General features: G+C 38.0%; 2 protein-coding genes across 2 annotated transcripts; one reads left to right on the top strand and one right to left on the bottom strand.

Annotated features, from left to right (window-relative positions):
* Positions 1-239: 239 nt before the first annotated feature.
* Positions 240-11,271, top strand: LOC100252149 (transcription factor TGA2.2). The gene is made up of 11 exons (XM_003632693.4): positions 240-998; positions 2,832-2,932; positions 3,717-3,790; positions 3,881-4,027; positions 4,283-4,360; positions 4,446-4,505; positions 4,703-4,780; positions 4,914-4,965; positions 7,378-7,649; positions 9,946-10,194; positions 10,687-11,271. The coding sequence occupies exons 1-11, from the start codon at positions 901-903 to the stop codon at positions 10,831-10,833; spliced, it is 1,356 nt and encodes a 451-aa protein (XP_003632741.1). The 5' UTR covers positions 240-900; the 3' UTR covers positions 10,834-11,271.
* On the bottom strand, positions 11,083-13,087 carry LOC100247021 (flavonoid 3',5'-hydroxylase 2). The gene is made up of 2 exons (XM_002271703.4): positions 12,106-13,087; positions 11,083-12,006 (listed from the first exon to the last, which is right to left on the bottom strand). The coding sequence occupies exons 1-2, from the start codon at positions 13,009-13,011 to the stop codon at positions 11,371-11,373; spliced, it is 1,542 nt and encodes a 513-aa protein (XP_002271739.1). The 5' UTR covers positions 13,012-13,087; the 3' UTR covers positions 11,083-11,370.
* Positions 13,088-19,415: the final 6,328 nt, after the last annotated feature.

Genomic DNA, 19,415 nt, shown 5'->3' with positions numbered 1-19,415 from the left:
CGTGATTTTGATAGGGTGGTTAGAGGAAAATTTAATAATAAGGGGGAGAGAAATGAAAATAGGAAAAAAAGTAATAGTCGAAAGGGGGTAAGAAAGAAGAAGAAGAGTATAAAAATGATGGCTTTGAAAAATGGAAAAAGTGGAGTGGAAAAAGACTTGTGGAAGGGATTGGAATGATCTGAACGTCACGCCACTTTCTCCATTTACCCTTTAAAGAAAGAAAAGAGCTCAAAATCCAAGGTGGGTGAATTGAAATTTTGCTGAAGTTGGAGAGAGAGATGTAATTAATCTTGAAATAATATAATTTATGCTCACTCGCACAATCATCTGTCCAAAGTCAAAAAAAGGGAAAAAAAAATAAAATTCAATTTGTTCTTCAAAATCTCCACAATTAGGGGTTTCTTTCAATTTCCGCTTCTGGGTATTTCTCAATTCTGGTAGAATTAGGGTTTCCAATACTGATTGATGAACTAGGGTTTTTTCTGTTCTGTACTTACTTTTTTATCTTCTCACTTCGATTTTGAATTTTATTGGGTTGGTTGGTGGGTTAGGTATTTGACGGAAGACTTGGGGTTTAGAGGGGTTTCGTGGTTTTCTTGGTAGGATGTACGGACAACAATAATTTTTGCCTATTTTGAAAGGTTATTTTTGGGGGTTCTGATTTGGATTCTGTGTTTTCTTTTTGTTGCTGTTGTTTGCTGTCTGTGAATTTGTAAATTCTTTGTAACTGTATAAGGAATTGGAGTTGATGAAGTGAACTGGTTAGAGAGGGGCTGGTGGTTTGTGATTTAGGCGTTCCTGGGTACGGAATATTTTGGTTTTCTGAAGGGGTTAAAGGGGTCTTTTTCTTCTTCGGTTTTGTTCAAAGAGTGGAGAATAAGGTGGTGATGATGTTGATTAATGGGTAGTAGAACAGTGAAGGTTGGTGCGGAAGATGTTAGCAAAGTCACGCCCGGGATGCCGAGCTTCATTCCTCAGATACCCATATCCAATTCCATGTAAATTTCATTTTTCTGATCTCGTATCGTCTTTTTGCCATTGATTAGAGGTTTTGGTTGTTGTTTATTATACTCGCTTTTAAATTTTCTCATGTGAGAACGGTACTTTTGCTCTGAGGGCTCAGCTATGGGTTTTTTTTAGCTTATGGTTTGCTGTAAGAAAACCATCCACAATCTTAAGAACATTGAAATATTTGCCATATGGATGTTTTTCTCGTGGTTTTATAGTCATATTGAAGTATCCGTTCATGCCTGAAAAATACTTATGTGCTGTGAGTTTGAACCTCATGTTCTGCCATTGAGTAGGAAAATTAAGAAAAGAAAATATCTAGTATATAGTATTTTTTTTAAATAATAATAATTTGGAACCTAAGAAAACAGAACCCTCAACTCAGCCGACCTTAACTAGTTGTGGTGAGGTTTGATTTCGGTTAAATGAAATAATGATGGGCCTCCTTCATGTATTATGAAGTTAATATGTTGATAATTAGGGAAGAATGGATGCTAGAACAATTGCAAAGCTTGAGGTTGTGTCAATTAGAAGAGCATATTTGGCAACTGTACAAGTGCTGAAAATTTTTAGCTAACATAATTGGCTTGATATATCCTTATTGTTGCTGCTTAAATTATTCATTCAAAAGCAGCCTTAGGCCAGTACAATTATTTCAGGGCAGAGTTCAAAACCCTGGCCATACAAGCCAGGTAGCAGGGTATACTGCAGTGGGACTTGTTATCCCCTAGATCTTTTTGTATGGAAGAGTTGAAGTCTGTTTATATAATATATGGTTCCAACAGGGGACTAGCCATCTATGCTATAATGTGACTTTTCTCTATCTCCCATTGAAATATTACTGTAATTAAGGTTGGTCACAGGCCTTTTTTTTATAGCTAAATGCTTTGCTTTGATTGCCCTTTGAGGGCCTTTGAATATCAATTTAAACCCTTTTTATAACATATTTCGGCACCTTGTGGTTCACATCAAAGTATTTTTTGTTAGAAGAGAATCAAATTAATTTTTTTAATTGATAGAAATATGGTGCACCCTGCAATTCTGGAAAGGCTGAATAGCTCACATTTCTTATAAAAATAGCTTTTCCAAAGAATTTTTGAGTCTTGTTGCTTGAATAATTAAACATGCATGGGAGGTGCATATGCATTAACGTCATGCATATATTATTGATGTAGGATTTCTAATCTTATGGCGTAATGGATCTTATTTTTTATCACAACCTTTAATGTGTACCATTTGTTGTTCGCCAGAAAACTTGTTTTTTTCTCCTGATACCTTTACTACTTCAGGGAATATATTTTCCTTTCAGTAAATAAAAAGATGGAACGTGTTCAAGCATCAATTGATGAAACATGTAAAAGCATAAATTCGTTAAATAAGATCAATAAAATTTCTAATAGGTTACCCACAAAAGCATAAAGTTCCTACCCACATGTCACAGGTGTTGATCCTCCCCCCAATATCTTCCTCAAGTGCATGCATTAAAAAAATTGGTTCTTCACTTAATGATTTACTAGATATTCTTCCTGCCATTATTCATTTTATAGTGGATAATTTCTAAATTAGAATAAAACTCTTGGTAATGGATTTATGTAAGGGCATGGCAAAATGTAATCTCTTCATTTGATGTATAGTACATTATCTGGTGAAAAAAATTTCTGTGATTGGGAAGTCCTGCTTTAACACAATGGTATTCTTTTTTACGACTCCTTATACTTGCCTTTTCAGTTTTTCTTTCTGCATTAGGAAAATTGATTTACTGACTGGCTTTCGGCATTTGTAAGCCTTGGAACTTATTTGTGCTCATGACTTCTGGGTTTCAGTGGCACAGAGGGAAACAATATTCGCTCTCGAATTTCAGATTTTGGGGCGCTGGAGCAGTCCCTTGGATTTCGTATAGAGGATGCTGTTGATCTTAGTAGAAGTATGTATTTAAATCTTAATTTTGTATGGGGGAATTGAATGCTGGTTGTTCAATCTGTGTTTTCTTGGTGGATTTTGTTGAGTTTTTGGAATTTTTATGTGATGTTAGCTGTATCTTACGTACTGAACTTGAGTCTTTATTCTTCATCTTAATCAATTTCTTTGAGTTGTAGTGTGGGTCCCATCGAATTGTGTGCCCATAACCTTTTTTATTTCATTGGTTGATAAGCCTAATAATGAACTTTCTATGCACCAATATTGTTATTAGAAAGAATTCAGTCCCTTAGTGCAAGGTGCGGATAGCATGACCACTACTATATAGCCCTTGAGTTCTAGCCCAAGGGGTAAAGGGTTGGGGAGGGTTTGTGGGAGGTTCTAGGTTCAAGTCCCAATGGGACAAAAATTTACCTATCAAATAAAAAAAGAAAAAAAAAAAGAAAAAGAAAAACAAGACCACTACTATATAGACACTCTAATCACTAACTGCAAGGTGCTAATGACATGATTAATAAATAACACTATGTACTTGTTTAAAATTGCATGTTGTACAGTTGTACTCACTGATGTCTTCAAGCGATGATTTTGTTTTATTCAAAATAATAATTAGATTGTGCAACCCTTTTTTTGGGGGGGATGGTGAGGAGTGGGGTGTTTGGGTTTGTTCTGGTTTTGGGGTTTTGAATTGGGTCTTTTGTAGAAGGGGGAGGTCATGATCTAAGGCACTAATGATATCTCACATTTTCTTGTCTGATCCTTTGTGTGTTTTTTTCAATTATTATTATTAGATTCTGTATTCAATTCAGCAAAGCCAAGTAGCCAGGCACCAAGTACCGACCTCCAATTTGGCGCTCTAAATAAGGTGAATTAAATCTTCCCTTAATGGTTCTGTGCAATTCAGTAACTTGCTTACTCTGATATAAAATCATCTGCTGCTGTTGTGATATCTCAGACATCAACAGTACAAAAGGAACTACAACAAAATATAGCTTCTGTTTCTGGTAGTCATCGTGAGAACTGGGGAGAGTCCAATATGGCAGATGCCAGTCCGAGGACTGATACCTCAACAGATGTGGACACGGATGAAAAGAATCAAAGGGTGATGTCTCTTGCTTTTATCATTCAATGTCTTGCTGCAAAAGGAAAAAAAAGAAGTTGTTTTTGGAGATTTTATTGATCTATGGTGTTCTAATGATGTGGCTGGTGCTCCATGTATTGTTTTAGATTTCAAACCTATTGGCAGTTTTTGTTGTTACCTATAAGAAAATTTTCAAATAGACATGTTCTCTTTTCTGTTGGAATATTTGGTTGCTCTTAAATGTTGTTTATTAAATTTAGTGCTTTTCATTTGCAGTTTGAAATGGGTCAATCAGCTGCTCTTGTGGCCTCTGATTCGAGTGACAGATCAAAAGAAAAAGCCGGTGATCAGAAGGTTAAAATTTAAATTAGTTATATTTAGATGATACAGCTTAGCATAATAATGTTCTTAATTTGTTCCTTTGATCAATCTTCTTCAGACATTACGCCGGCTTGCTCAAAATCGTGAAGCTGCCAGAAAAAGCCGATTAAGGAAAAAGGTAGGTCCTGTTATGAAATGAGTTCACATTTGATGTAGACATCATTTTCACTGTTATGTTGCACAAACTGAGTTTCTAAGTGTTGGATAGTGTATTTTTTGGTTATGGTTTATTCTGTCTCATTTTCACTGTTATGTTACACAAACCTGGGAGTGCATTGTGTGCACTAAATCCCTTTTTTTGGTTTCTCTCTTTAGGCATATGTGCAACAGCTGGAGAATAGTCGGATGAAGCTGACCCAACTTGAACAAGAGCTCCAGCGAGCCCGCCAGCAGGTTTGGTTGTGTTAGCTCTTTAGTTACGTCCACCTGTTACTATATTTTATATTTTGCATTTTTCAATTTTCATCCTAACAGATATATGTGCCTTTTTTTTTCATACACTTCTGTTGATTTCTCTTCACTGTAGGGCATATTCATTTCAAGCTCAGGAGACCAATCCCATTCAATGAGTGGAAATGGTAAACCTACTTCTTTTATTTGCCCTTCATTTATTTGTAATCCATGCACTTACAGTTTGGGGAAATTGAGCGTGGTAGCAAAGCCACTAGACTTTGGAATGAGTTGTTAACTTTGTTGCATGAGGTCCATAAAAAGGCAACTTCTGTTTGCTAGTTATACCATGTGTAAACTACTGACAACATATAATGGTTGGATTAGAAGTTAAATCATAAGACCAACCAAGCCAAGCCAAGCCAAGCATCAGGCTCTGCTTGGCTTGATGCAGCACCATCTCCAGGAGAACCTCCACTAGTGATTTTAAAATTATAATCTTTTGGACATAAGACATATACACATTCATATTATTTTTGGGCCAGTTTGTTGCCATTACTATTTAATTGTTTGGTACATAAAGTTGAATATGTCATTTTTGAATCAAAGTAAAAACAAAACAATTCGCCTTATTAGATTTAGACGCATGTCCATATCCTTTTGACATGGAGGTTTAACAGGTAACAGTTGGCTATGTGTCCTTCTTTGTAGAAAACAGAGTGCAATTGACCAATATAATCAGTTCTTATGTGAAATAGGGAAATTCATTGATCATGCAGGTTTAACGTCAACTGATCACAAGACAGTGGGACACTTCAAATTTTCTTTCATCTGTATATGACATTTATGTTCTTTCCATCTCTGTTCTTCCTGATCTAGATGAGCAGGGCAAAAATGTTGCCCTTTGCTAGATGGATCAATTAGACTCCCTTCCCATGAATATTTTTTCGGTGATCTAGTCACTTATCATAAGAATATAAAGGTTTATTTTTATTGCTAACTAATATAGAGGAACGTGCTGTGAATGCACAAAGAATCTTAATGTGGTGTAATAACATTATTATCCTTTGTTGAATTATCGATTTTACTAAAAGCTTAAGCTTGTAGGATTTGGGTCTACAATATGTATATATTGTACTCTTTAACACCCTCCCTCTTGCACGGTCCTATATCCTCACGTGTAGAGACACTTAGGTTCTTTTGCAAATAACCACAATCAGGCTTTTTTGGATTTATGCGTGGGCTCAATCAATTGGGGAAATGAACATGCAATAAGGTTCAAACACATGACCTCCCGCCAAACGAGGCTCTAATATTATGATGAATTACTAACTTTCCTAAAAGTTTGAGTTTGTAAGATTTGAATCCACAGTGTATATTTTACTCTCTTAACAACTGTTTTTTTTTTTTTCCTTGATGGATATTTTACCATCTTAACAACTTTTTTCATGGAAAACAAGATAAGAGTATTTACAGGAATCAAGAGAAAATTATGCTCCTTTCCAATTAACATAGAGAATGAAGAAAATGTTTTTATTTGAGTTGGGACACTTGCTCAGAAACACATTTAGGGCCTCTAACTTACAGTTTCTGGAATGCACAAAACACTAGTTTGTTGAACTATGGCTGGATACAAGTGCTATGGTCCATGTGTTTCTTATCTTTATATATCAAAAGATGTTGGATTGGTTTCCCATGGAAAATAAGATGTAATGATGCAGGTGCCTTTTATTTTAATTTTTATCAAAAAGTAAAGCGATGGCTTGTTAAAAGAAAAGGCACCTGCATCATTCCCCATTAACTTACCCTCCAAGAGAAAAACAACACAAGTCTTGTGCTCTACTGTTGGTCTTACCTCACTGGTCAATTATGTTGGTGAGAATGCTTTGCAATTGATATGTAAGGCGTTGTATAATGTGGCTTCCTGAGAGAGGAGCAGGCGGTTAAGGATTTTTAAGCATCATATGTGATCCTAATGGTCTAGGCAGCAAATTACACTCATCTAGACTCTTTAAGTTTCATTACCCTTGGGGCATTTGATTAGACCATTTTATGTTGCATGCATTTTGATGATGATTGATCACCATGTTTGGGGCTAGTTGCATTAACTTTCTTGGTTTTTAGGCATGGTGTATAATCAAGAGAAACCTTTTATTTTTATTTTTTCCTGTTTTTGGTTAGGGAAAGGTAGAAAAGTGTTTGTATCTCTTAGTAAACTTGATTTTTATATTTATTTTTGGACATTGACATAGTACTAACCCATATGCTTATTATTGATTTTTCTATTTATTTTCTGACTGGTTTTAAGCATTAACTTAGCATTAAGTCATATGCCTATTACCTATTGTTCTGTGCAAACTCAGTAATATAATTTATCTTGGTTGTCTTGTTTTGGCTGTGAGAGCGTCACTAATGTTTTGTTTTTGGCTGTCATGGCCCTCATCGGTCATATGCATATTCTTATGTTCTGTGTTTTTTTTTTTTTTTTTTTAAATTTTTTTATTTATTTCTTTGGAATTAATGTCTCTTCTTTCATATGATTTCATTTCCAGAAAGATTCATAGAATGAGGAATGTCTTTTTGATTGCATTCTTCTGCAGGGGCCTTGGCATTTGATGTAGAATATGCTCGGTGGCTAGAAGAGCACAACAGGCAAATAAATGAACTGCGATCGGCTGTCAATTCACATGCAAGTGACACTGAACTTCGCACAATTGTGGACAATGTTACAGCACATTTTGACGACATTTTCAGGTTGAAAGGCATTGCAGCCAAGGCTGATGTCTTCCACATCCTGTCAGGAATGTGGAAGACACCTGCAGAACGGTGTTTTATGTGGATTGGCGGTTTCCGTTCATCTGAAGTCCTCAAGGTGAGAATTGTTTCCTGATGATTCCATCTATTTTACTGTTTACCTTAAAAACAACATCTACTATATGTTCCCTGGATTAAATTGGGATTTTGGTTGAATGTTTTGTGTGCATTTGTGCATGTTAATGATGGAAATGCAGTGGTCGAGGAAGGGATTGGGGGGAAGAGAAGGGGGTGGGAATGTGTGCAGGGTTGTTTTTGGAGTTTGGTTTGGAAGATTGGGAATCTCTGCTTTGTTAAATTAATGATTGTGAACTGAAGATATTTGGCATTCAAGGTGTTACTTTCTGAGATGGGAATATGGATTGGATGGTGGATTGTGGTTAGTGGGCCCTATAATTGACTTGGCAATGAATTGTTAGAAGTACAATGTGGTGTCAATGGTTTTTTGATCAATATTTGGAGGGTGATTACTGGAATAAGCAAATGCATTTTTGGAATTTTTTTGCTGACATTCTCATTAGATCACTATTTATGCAATAGGAGTATGTTTGGACTTTAAAAGGTGCTCTCAGACCCTCCACTTTGTTCTGATAGAATTGAGTTCTGAGATGTACTAGCACTGACATGTTCTTGGCATGTAAACTTTTCATCTTCCATTCTGCTTTATAAGCGGTTGAATGGTTTGATGTGATAGTGCTCTTGTTTTATGCAATCATTATATGGAAAAGCTTGTTGGTGTATTGTATAATTATCATGTATGTCCCAACTAAGTTGTTTGGCTAGGTTTGCCAAGGGATTGGGACAGTTAATGATACAGACCTGTTTAATCTGGTCATTTATGGGCTCCATTATGCGATCAGATACTAAAAAACAGTTGGATTTGGGTTTGAACTCTATATTTGATATTCCTTTTGGGTTTTATTTGTATCCTAATTTTTCCCCAGGTTAGGAAGTTAAACTTGGCTGCTGATGCATTTTTGTTGTCACTCTCTTTCTAGCTAATATTCCCCACAGCATATAAGTTCTTGCATGTGTTTTTTAATTAAGATATGAGTGTATGTCTAACACTGTAAATCTTACAAATTTAAGTATATTTTGTTTTAGATCTGGTCTGGTTGGGTTCAACCTGTCCCAAGTTTGAACTGTATGTGTGGGATTTAAATAACAATGAAGAGGAGGATGCTTGTGTTTTTAAAAATCTGTTTCATTCTTATCGGTAGGTATTGTGAGACAAGACAGACTCCATAAATTCTGTGAAAATTAGAAAAGAAGTGTGTTGAATTTATCTTCTTCTTCTTATATGTACCAAAATTACTGTGGCCCTGTTGGTATTTAGAAGTCTTTCCAAGTGACTCCAGGTTGAGTGGTTAGGATTTCAAGCCAGCTGTGGTAGCATGCATTTATAAAGTTTAGATTTTCAGAATTTCTTATGCATGGCAAAGAAGCAGCATATGCTATTGGTAGTCATGAAAGGATTGTGGCTAATGAATGGTTGACTATGAGAGTGAAGTCAATCAAATGATTCCTCCAAAAAAAGGTAAAATAAGTGAAGAAAGGTTTTTGATGTCCAGTGAGGAATAACAAGAGAATGAAGTTCTCTTATCATAACTTGAGGAGCAGAAGAAAGGGTGGTTTTGATATATCGGGCAAACTAATCCTATCTGGAGATATGATCAAATGAGGTAGTGAGATGTGAATAAAAATAGATCCTCCTTGGGAAAAAGAAGTGAGATTCAATGATAAAGCATTTTATTGAAAATTCAATGGACTGTAAATAAATGTGTTTATTATGAATAATTCTATTTGCATATTTGTATGTGTATTATAATGTAAGTATTTTTATTATTAAGTATTTTAGTTGAGTTGGCTTGTATTTTTTTTTTTTTTTATAGGAAACGACAAAGGAAAATATTAAAAGAAAAAAGAAGTACAAGAGAAGGATGAGAAATCCTTCTCAGTAAAGAATTTTATCAAAAGCAAAGCTTTTTTAAAAAAACTTAGGCTGAAAAAGCATCTAGTTTCATTTCTGGCAGTGTGTTTCACAGATATGTGGGTGGTAGTAAAAGTATCTATTATCTGTCCTTCAACCGTTAAACAAACAACAAATTTAGTGCTTGTTTGAACATGCTTGTTTTCTATTTTTAAAAGTAGAAAATGATAGTAATTCCTGGACAAATGCAAGAACTTTTTGAGACTTTCCTTAAAAAGATAATGACTTTTAGAAACTATTTAAAAAAAAATTGAATTGCATTGTGCATTAAAAAGATAATGACTTTTAGAACATGCTTAATCATTTGCTTTTGTGCATTATTCTATATGGTCTTGTTTTTGAATTGCATTGTCGTTTGATACAGCTTCTTGTAAACCAATTGGAGCCTCTAACGGAGCAACAGTTGATGAGCATCTACAACTTGCAGCAGTCATCCCAACAGGCGGAGGATGCTCTCTCCCAAGGGATGGAGGCCTTGCAACAATCTCTGGCTGAGACGTTAACCAGTGGCTCACCTGGCCCATCTGGATCATCAGGGAATGTGGCAAACTATATGGGCCAGATGGCCATGGCAATGGGTAAGCTAGGGACTCTTGAGGGATTTCTTCGTCAGGTAATCTCCCTTTTAGTTTAGTGGAAGTTGTAAGGAATGAAAACTTGAATGCATCAGCAGTGGTGGCAAATAAAATTATTTATTTATTTTTTGCTATCAAAATGTGGTATCTTCTTTGTTTTTAAAAGTGCTGCATTTAAAAGTTAGTGTTTTTTACCACTGGATGCCAGTGGGCATGTTTCTGTTCTTTTGGGACCTCTGGTTCAGGAGAAATCCTGGTAGTGCAAAAAATATATTGTGAATTTACTGAAGAAAATGTTTCCTACAAAGTGCCTTTTTTAAAGACAACCTTTTGCATATTCACCATCATAAACTTCATCAAACCTTCTCAAGGATATCAAATCTTCTCGTTGTTTCAGCAATTGTGTGCGTGGGTTATATTGGGCCACTGGATAACTTATGCCTTTTTCTATTGTGAAGAGAAGTAAAATTTACGAGATAATTTTTTCCATTGTCTTTTTCTTAGTCTTTTTTTTTGTGGACAATTATCAGGCTGATAATCTGCGCCAGCAGACGCTACAGCAGATGCACCGTATATTGACAACCCGGCAGTCTGCACGTGCTCTTCTTGCAATAAATGACTACTTCTCCCGACTTCGAGCCCTCAGCTCTCTGTGGCTTGCGCGGCCACGGGAATGATGTTGTATGAGTATCAGGATCGTCTTTAGAAATATGGTCTCCTGCTAGGGAATCAAAAGGCTCACTTCCAACTTCGGAGTACTTTTGGGACCTATACATGGTGCAGGGAGGCTGTAGTGGTGGTTTCAGCTCCATCTACACATGTAACATGAGATATGTTCACTGGGTAGTTGTATGCTTGTTTCATATGTTCAGTTAGGTGTTGTATTTTTATTTCTTATGTCTCAGACAACAGTGCCAATAATGTGATCATGTTTAATCTTTATTAAAACTAAAAAGGAAAAATTGTAGCAGAAGTTGGGTTGATAATTTAGATTGCAGTTATTGATTTGTATACCTTAGACCAGGTAAATATTTTTATTAGTTGTTTGGAATTTTTTGCTTTTGATGTAAGAAAACTAGCCTCATTATTAATGTCAAATTCCAAATTTGTTCTCATGATGCATTGAAGCCAAAATAAATTTACAGGACAATGCAGTTTGAAGAGTGAACCTATTCAAATTCCAAATGTGGGCTTAACGTTGTCCTCCTTGGCCCTCATACCTGAGCCTTATACGCGCTTGGATGTAGCCGAGGGGTGACCATGGCTGAGAGCGGCACAGCCTTTTGCAGCACCAGCCCGAAGGCCTCATCCATGTTGAGCTCATCCCCCTTTGGGAGCTTCCAGTCAAATGAATGTACCAGCGTTCCCAGGGCATACGTTACAACCTCAATTCCCATTCTTATGCCTGCGCACATCCTTCGCCCTGCCCCGAATGGTAGGAGCTCAAAGTCATTCCCCCATGGGCTGATTCTTGCATTCTTTTCGCTCAAAAACCTTTCTGGCTTGAACTCCAGTGGATTTTCCCACACTTCTGGGTCGCGCCCGATTGCCCATACATTGACAAAGAGCCTAGTGTCTTCAGGTATGTAGTAACCATCGACCTCACAAGCATTGGCTGACACCCTTGGAATATTGAGTGGCACTGATGGGTGCTTTCGAAATGTTTCCTTACAAATTGCTTCCAGGTAGGGGAGTTTTGGAACATCCGACTCTTGAAGCAAACGATTCTTTCCAATGACTCGGTCCATCTCTGCATGTGCGCGCTTGAGCATGGTGGGGTTCTTTAAAATCTCTGCTAGCGCCCATTCAATGGTGCCCGATGATGTATCAGTGCCAGCAATAAATAAATTCTGGACAATGTTTCAAAACAGCCATAATAGTATCAGTAGGCTACTCAATGCAAATGCAAAGAAGTTTTTATGCTAAGCACATGTGAAATCAAAGCTTACCAAGAGAAGGGCTTTGATATTGACCATGGACAGCTTCACGCCGCCCGAATACTCTTGTTCGGCCATAACAACATCGAGGATATCTGGATTTCCCAGGCGCTCATGGGCAGTTGCCGAGTGCTCCTCGATCATCCTTGTGAGTAATGCATCAAACTTGTTGTGCAAAAGCTTCATTTTCCCCTCAGTTCCTTGCAGGTCCATCCACGCAATCGATGGTATGAAATCGCCAACATTAAACAACCCTGCCAATCTCATAAGCTCAACCACCATTTCCTTGAAGTCATTAGACTCCGACCCCTGTGTCTCAAACACTCGACGACTCAGACTTTTCTGCCCAATTATATTTGCAAGAGCGCATGACACCATCTCTGGCACCACCACGGGCTCGCCCCGCCTGCTCAACTCACACATGGCTTGGATCATGTGTCCAATCTCGGCTCCCCTGATGGCACCCCAATCTTTGAAAGACTTGGCACCCAGCATATGCAAACTGGTCAGCTTCCTTAGCAAGTTCCACCGTGGCCCAATGTCTGCAAACACAAAATCTTGTGCTTCATACGCGATGTGGGTGGCACCTGCATTCGGTGGACGGTTGGAGAAATTTAAGTCCAAAGTTTTCAAAAAAGCTCGAGCCGAATCTGGCTTCGATGCAACCACCACGTCACATGTGCCTAGCTTTAGGTACATGATGGCTCCATACTTTTGAGCCAACTGGGCAAGTGCCACATGCGGCATGGCCCCTAGGAGCGGCAAGCAACCGACCACTGGCCACCCTCTGGGTCCTGGCGGCAGCCGGCGACTAGACCTAGACATGGAGGTTATGCGTTTAACAAAAAAATTTGTCACTAGAAAGACCAGAGCTGTGAAGAGGAGCTCATCAATCTGTACCATTGTGTCTACTGCCATCCCTCTGTTACTTAGCGTTAGATATTGCTCGGGTGACCAGGTGAACGCACCTTAGAAATAGATGTATCAGTTCGTTATGGTTTTTAAAATACCTGGAGGACTATGAAACTCAAGAGAGCCAGGATTTTAGGTGTATCACGTGTTCATTTGATTCTACCTACCTGTTTTTAGATGTACCACGAGATTTTGATCTACCGGAACTTCTTTTGTCCCTTTTTTTTCTTGGTCTATTTTCCTGTGATGTATGAATTCTAAGAATTGGTTGTTATTAAATATAATAGATCAAACATTATCATAATAGGACATATATTATTAAATGTAACATCGCACATATTGCGTTATGTCTGCCAAAGGTAATCTTAGTAATTTGTTTTATGTTAATGAAATTAGTCGGTAAATTTGATAATTACTTCATATTTTTGTTTTTTAAAAATCTTATATTTTAATTTAGAATTTGAATTTATGATTTTTTTTTCAATATATAAAACATTTATTTTTATTTTAAAATTAGTATTTTCTACTCATCTTTTGTAAAATTTTTGCTAATAAAAAGAAGAGTTCCATACACATTGCCCTATTAATCTGCTCCTAACCGTATAGATATTGTTCGTTTTTGACCCAAAGAGGCCCTCACGGTTTTAAAACACGTCTATAGGGTTACGAGGAATCCATACTTATATAGCGCTATAAACTTTCCCTCCTATCCAATGTGGGATGTTATAACTTTACTTTTTTTTCATTAGACAAGAGATGTTAATTAAGGATAGATTTGTAAATTCCCAAACTCAAAAAGACCCAAATAGCTCTTTTCGAATAAAAATAAGGGACAATTGTGTTTTGGACTTAGTTGGATCAAAAAAATTAAGTTTTGGTCCATATAAGTTCACTATTTAAGCCTAAAACCTAAAGGAATTGTGAAAATTGAGAAAAATGATATGAATTTTTTATGTTTCCAAAAATGACCTTTATTGACTATAAAAAAAGAAAGTAAAAAAACATTAATTTAAATTTTATTCCTTTTGTAAACCTCAATAAAATTTAATTTAATTTAGTGATTTGGAAAAAAATACACCATTTCCCAAAAACTAAAAATAAATTATTATTTGTAGATCCCCATTTTGGGAGTCATTCTTGCAGCTGATGCTGGACAAGTGTCACCATCTCGCATGGCCACGTGTCACTCTCGGGTTGGCTATTAGTGGAATCACTATGGTTGAATTGATGGACTAATTAGAGGAAGACACCTGGAAAGTGAGGAGCATTCTAGAAGAAGGGAGCATGCTTTCCGTTAGGGGTGTTGCTAGCTGCATGGAGAGTGTAGTGGTGCTGGTGGCTGTTGCTGCAGAGATGGTTGGAGGGGCAAATCCGGGAGAGAAAATAGATATGGGCCTAGAAGAGGAAGGTGGCAGAAAAGCTTGAGGAGGGGAGAGCTTTTGTTGGGTTTTTTTTGAGAGGAGGGGGAGGATCCCATGGACGACTGTGAGAAATTCTGGAGTCTTGGAGTTTGAGCGGAGGTAGAGAGATATTTTTTTTGAGGGCATTGCTTAGCTAGAGAGGAGGTAGGCTATGACCTTCAGAGGAGGGGATAGTTTTAGAGAGTATTCCTTGAGCTTGGCTAGCAAGACAACTGCCGGAAGAGAGGAGGCGGTTTTGAGTTGAAGAGGTTACTAAGAACCAGAGAACAAGGGCCTCCAGGTTTTTCCCAGGGGTGAGTTTTCCACTATGTTCTTGTTTCTTTCTTTTTCCTCTTCATATATTGTTATTGAGATGTATTGTTATTGATCTTTGGATGGGTTATGCTCTGTTCTTCATGATTGACTGCTCCTCTCTTGCTTCTGTTTATGACTGGAAATTGATTTAACTTTGTTTTATCTCCTCTGTGGCATTTTAAAGAAAAAAAGACCTTTTAATTCACCCATCCGCAAGCCCACTTACTAAGAGGTGAAGTATAGTTCTTAATGCTTCATCTTATTTGCTTCCTCCATTGCTCTGTTTTTTCTACTTTTTCTCTTTGCTTTTGGTGTTTGGATTTTCTTGGATATGAAGCCGTAATGGGGAGTGAAACTATGAGAAGAGAGGGCTATGAGTTAGCTTACTGCTCCAGATCCGTGACCCAGTGGACGAGATGTATACATGTGTTGTATTAGTTGATGTTTTGGCTCCCATACTTGAGGTTCCTCCCACGAATGAAGGTCCCAGAAATGGAGTCTGGTTTCTTGTAATTGCTAAAATAGCTGGAGCCATGCATTGGTTCAAATAAAGCAGGAGTTTGTTAACCAGACTGTGTTCATGGATGCTCTGTTTTGGACCTCAATGAGAATGAAACTGGTTTGATTCTATCCTTGTGGATCTAAAGGTGATTAAAAGGATCCAAGGAGGAGGGGGATGCAAGTGGTGAGTAAGGTGTAAGGTGAAAGGCATGGGGTGAGTTGCCTTGTAAGACCCAGATTTGTTCCTACTGGCTTCCTTTACGATCAGGTTTGTTCCAAATGATGATGCCGGTGTGAAAGAGCTACAGGAGAGTAGCAATGTCTATATGGTAGACGCATCTCCTAAGTTCATAATCATCGATGCTAATTAGAGTCGATCAGTAATGAAAACAAGAATCCCATGTGCGATTTCATGAGGCTGTATGCGACTCTGAACCAGGTGGAAGCACTCCTCTCAGCTTCACTACCAAGTCTGTAATATCTGGTTTTTTTTCGGCTCTAGAAAGACCACTCTCTTGAATCATATTTTAATTTCACAACATGGAAAGCGGATTGCTGTGATAGAGAACGGGTTCAGCGAGGTGGATATTGATGATTCATTGGCTGCTAGTCATTCTTCAGTGGCTGAAGACGTGTCACGGTTAATAAAAAATGTCTATGTTGTACCGTACGAGGAGATCAAGTGAAAATGCTCTGGGAATTGGTTGAGAAAAAGCGAGATAAATCTGATCATATCGTTATAGCAACCACGGACCTTGCTAAACCGGTTCCTGTCATTGAAACATTTTGCACTGCGTGAACAAGAAAGGTGAGTGACTCCATTGCCAGAAGAAGGAGACTCAGGGCTATCACTATGAGGAAATGCAAGGAAAGCCCAAAGAAATTGAAAGACATGAACCAAAGATGAGGAGTTGGGGATGTTAAACCTATTTGGCTGCCACACCTCATGTCTATCCAACCCGTATACCATGTATCCAACCCCACATTTCTTGCTCATTATTCCTTCACCACCTTTTCTCTCTCTACTCTGCCTTTCATACCCATGTCCCATACTAACCACATGCATGCTTAATTTCTTATTCATTCTATCACCACTTCGCTTGTTCATACCCATCACTGTACTCTCTCTCGGATCTCCATTCACATATTTAGCTTGTCATCTTTTTCAAATTTACATCATTTCACACCCATATCTACACATGCACTCATCATCTTGCATTCTCTCTCTACACCACGCTCTCTTTGTATACTGTCATCCCACTAATCCACCCCACACCACATCATGCCCATCACTTGCAGTTCATCTCTCACCATACCCACGGGCATAGGACTCATACATACCCATTGTCAACAGTCTACTCCCCCACCATATTTATTCACCTTTCTCTCTAAGCCTATTTACACTCATTATCACCTCATCTCACCACTTTGCTATCATGCCCCATGTCTACACCTTGCACACCCATCAAACTCTTCAAACCTATATTCCAAAACCACCAATCCGGGTATGCTGGTGCTCGAACTTCCGTGGACAAGTGACAGTTGCTTCAGTGGATAATTTTCAACTGGTGTTTTCTCCAGAAGATGGATCTATAGGCCAGCAACATGAGAAGATCACCTCCAGTCCGGAAAAGTGGGGAAGTTTCTATTTATCATGGATTACCGGTATCCACTCTCCGCTTTCCAGGTAAAGTGTTGTCAAGAGGAAAGCTCCAGTGCTCATCCTCTGCCATGAAACTGATAAAGCAACTGCTCATTCCAAGGTCGTGAAGTGAATTGGAAATGCTACCTAGTGTTGTTGGTTATTTCTTGGAGGAGCATGGTGAATTCATGGAGGTTGTGGGATTTGAAGCGGCCCCGGCACCTGTGGAGACTGAAACTGAAGCAAAAAGTGCTTTGTTGCATGACAAGGAGACTGGGAAGTTCATTCAACAACCTGGAGTTACCGAGCTTATAAAATTTGGTTCTCATGGAGATGAAGATATCCCTAGCTTCACTTCTATAAGGCCTCCTGTAGCCAATCTGATACCACAAAGAACGAATTCCTCAGCATGACATGGATAAGATGGCGTCCTAAGTCCAGGTTCTGCAATATCCTTTGGGCCCTCAAGAAGCTCTTAAAGTAAACCCATTGAGAGGCCTCCATTGGGTCCATTGCCAGCTGGATTCCACTCGCGTTCAAGAGGCCGTGGTGTCAGATGCAGCATCCGTGGAAGCAGATTAGAAGGCCATGAGAATGAGGGAGAAAGTGCAGCTGCATCAACAGATCAGATAGAGAGTCCCCATGAGGAAAATGCCCGTGAGAAGAGAAAGTCAAGCTCCAGTAAAACCGATGCTCCTCTTCTCTTGGACCTGCAGGTGGAGGAGATAAAATATGTGTTTGAAGTGAAGACGTTTCAGAGGATAGGGCTTCTGGTGCTTTCTACTCTTCAGTGGAAGGTGAATTCAGTGACCCCAACTTCATTCTTTTGATCACATTATAAGGAGAAACCTTGGGATAGAGAAGAAGTTGGGCTCTTGATAAAAGGGATGCTGAAATATCCCAGAGGAACGTCTTGAAGATGGGAGGTTATTTCAGAATACATTAGCACAGGAAGATCCGTGGATGAGATATTGAATGCAATCAAAACAGTTCTTCTCCAGAAGCCCGATGCAGCCAATGCTTTTGGTTCATTCCTTGATGAAGATCAGATTGCTGCTAATCTTGTGAAAAATGGTCAAATGGTAGTGGGCATCAATACAGTGTTCATGCAGACACATATTGGGGAAGTGTCACGCCCATACATATGCTCTGAGAGGATGGCTCATGGAGTGTTACTGGTGGGGCATGGTTCAACAGGCCATGATCCCATCCGGATGAAGGGCAGGCCTTACTGGATCGTAAAGAACTCATGGGATGAGAAGTGGGGAGAGAATGGACCCTACAAAAGCTACAGGAGACCGCTTCTTTGCATGGCCACCTAGGACATGCAGCCTTTGACCATGTGCCACCACCTTTTACTTCCTCATTCTCTGTTTTAATAACTGTTCCTAATCCCATTTTGCAAGCATTTTCTCAAAAATCTGGTTTTCAAATAATTCCAATTCTCGCATGTTTCCTCATTGGAATCTTTAGGTTCCAAAAGTTTCCACTTTCTAATAAAAATTTGCTGTCACTTTTCTCCCTGACAAGCAATTTTCACAACTCCTCAGATTTTCAAAATGTTTTAAAATAAGCTAGAATAAAATTCCGTAATTCCAAGCAAGAGAATTTATGGAATTAATTCATGCAAAAATGAATTGGGTCTTGGTGGGGGCCCTACATATGAGATTCCATGATTGATTGATTTATTTGTCATGCATGATTGATTTACTATATTCCTTGATATGCGCTTAATTATATATGTTCATTGTTCACTAACCATGTTTCATGATAGCGCATTCGTGATTGTCGCCCAGGTACGCATCTATTCATATTGTGCTCATTCTTTGTACATGCTTTGTTTCTCATATGTGCATGATTGATTCGAGTATTCATTGATTTTCTCATTGATTGCCATGTCAGCTTCATCTCATTAGTAGAGACCCGACTTTAGGGACTTAGAGGGGTGCTACGGTCCATACCGTACCTTCCCGATAAGTAACCTGACCCCCGAACCTGATCCGGTTTTTCACAGACCATCTTTTCCAAAATAAGGAGTCACACTTAGGGTTTTTCTTTCTTATTTTGTTTACCCTTTAAAAATAAAACAAAAATAAGTGGCGACTCCAAGTCATTTTCAAATAATCAATAAAAATCAATTTTTCAAATAAAAAAAAAATCGAGCTCGCCATCGAGTGGGAAACGCATTCAAGTCATCGAAATGCGGGGTCCACAAAATGGCGACTCCAAGTCATTTTTCTTAATAAAATAAAAATCATATTTTTCAAATAAAAATCGAGTTTCGCCATCGAGTGGGAAACGCATTCGAGCGATCGAAATGCGGGGTCCACATTATTATTAAAAAATCAAACATCTTGGAAAATATATATATTTAAAATTATGTATGTAAAAAATAACTAAAAATATGTCAAAATGATTTTTTAAAATGATATATTTTTAGAATATGTTTTTTTTTTAAATAGTTTTCTAAAAATAATAAATTTTCAGAATAATTATTAAAAAAAATTAAGATTAAAATTTTTGTTAAATATTATGATAGAAAATACTCAAAA

Source organism: Vitis vinifera, chromosome 8, assembly GCF_030704535.1.
Source record: "Vitis vinifera cultivar Pinot Noir 40024 chromosome 8, ASM3070453v1".
In the NCBI taxonomy this organism is placed as follows: domain Eukaryota; kingdom Viridiplantae; phylum Streptophyta; class Magnoliopsida; order Vitales; family Vitaceae; genus Vitis; species Vitis vinifera.
The sequence above is the reverse complement of the archived record's forward strand: the minus strand, read 5'-3'. Positions and strand labels throughout refer to the sequence as shown.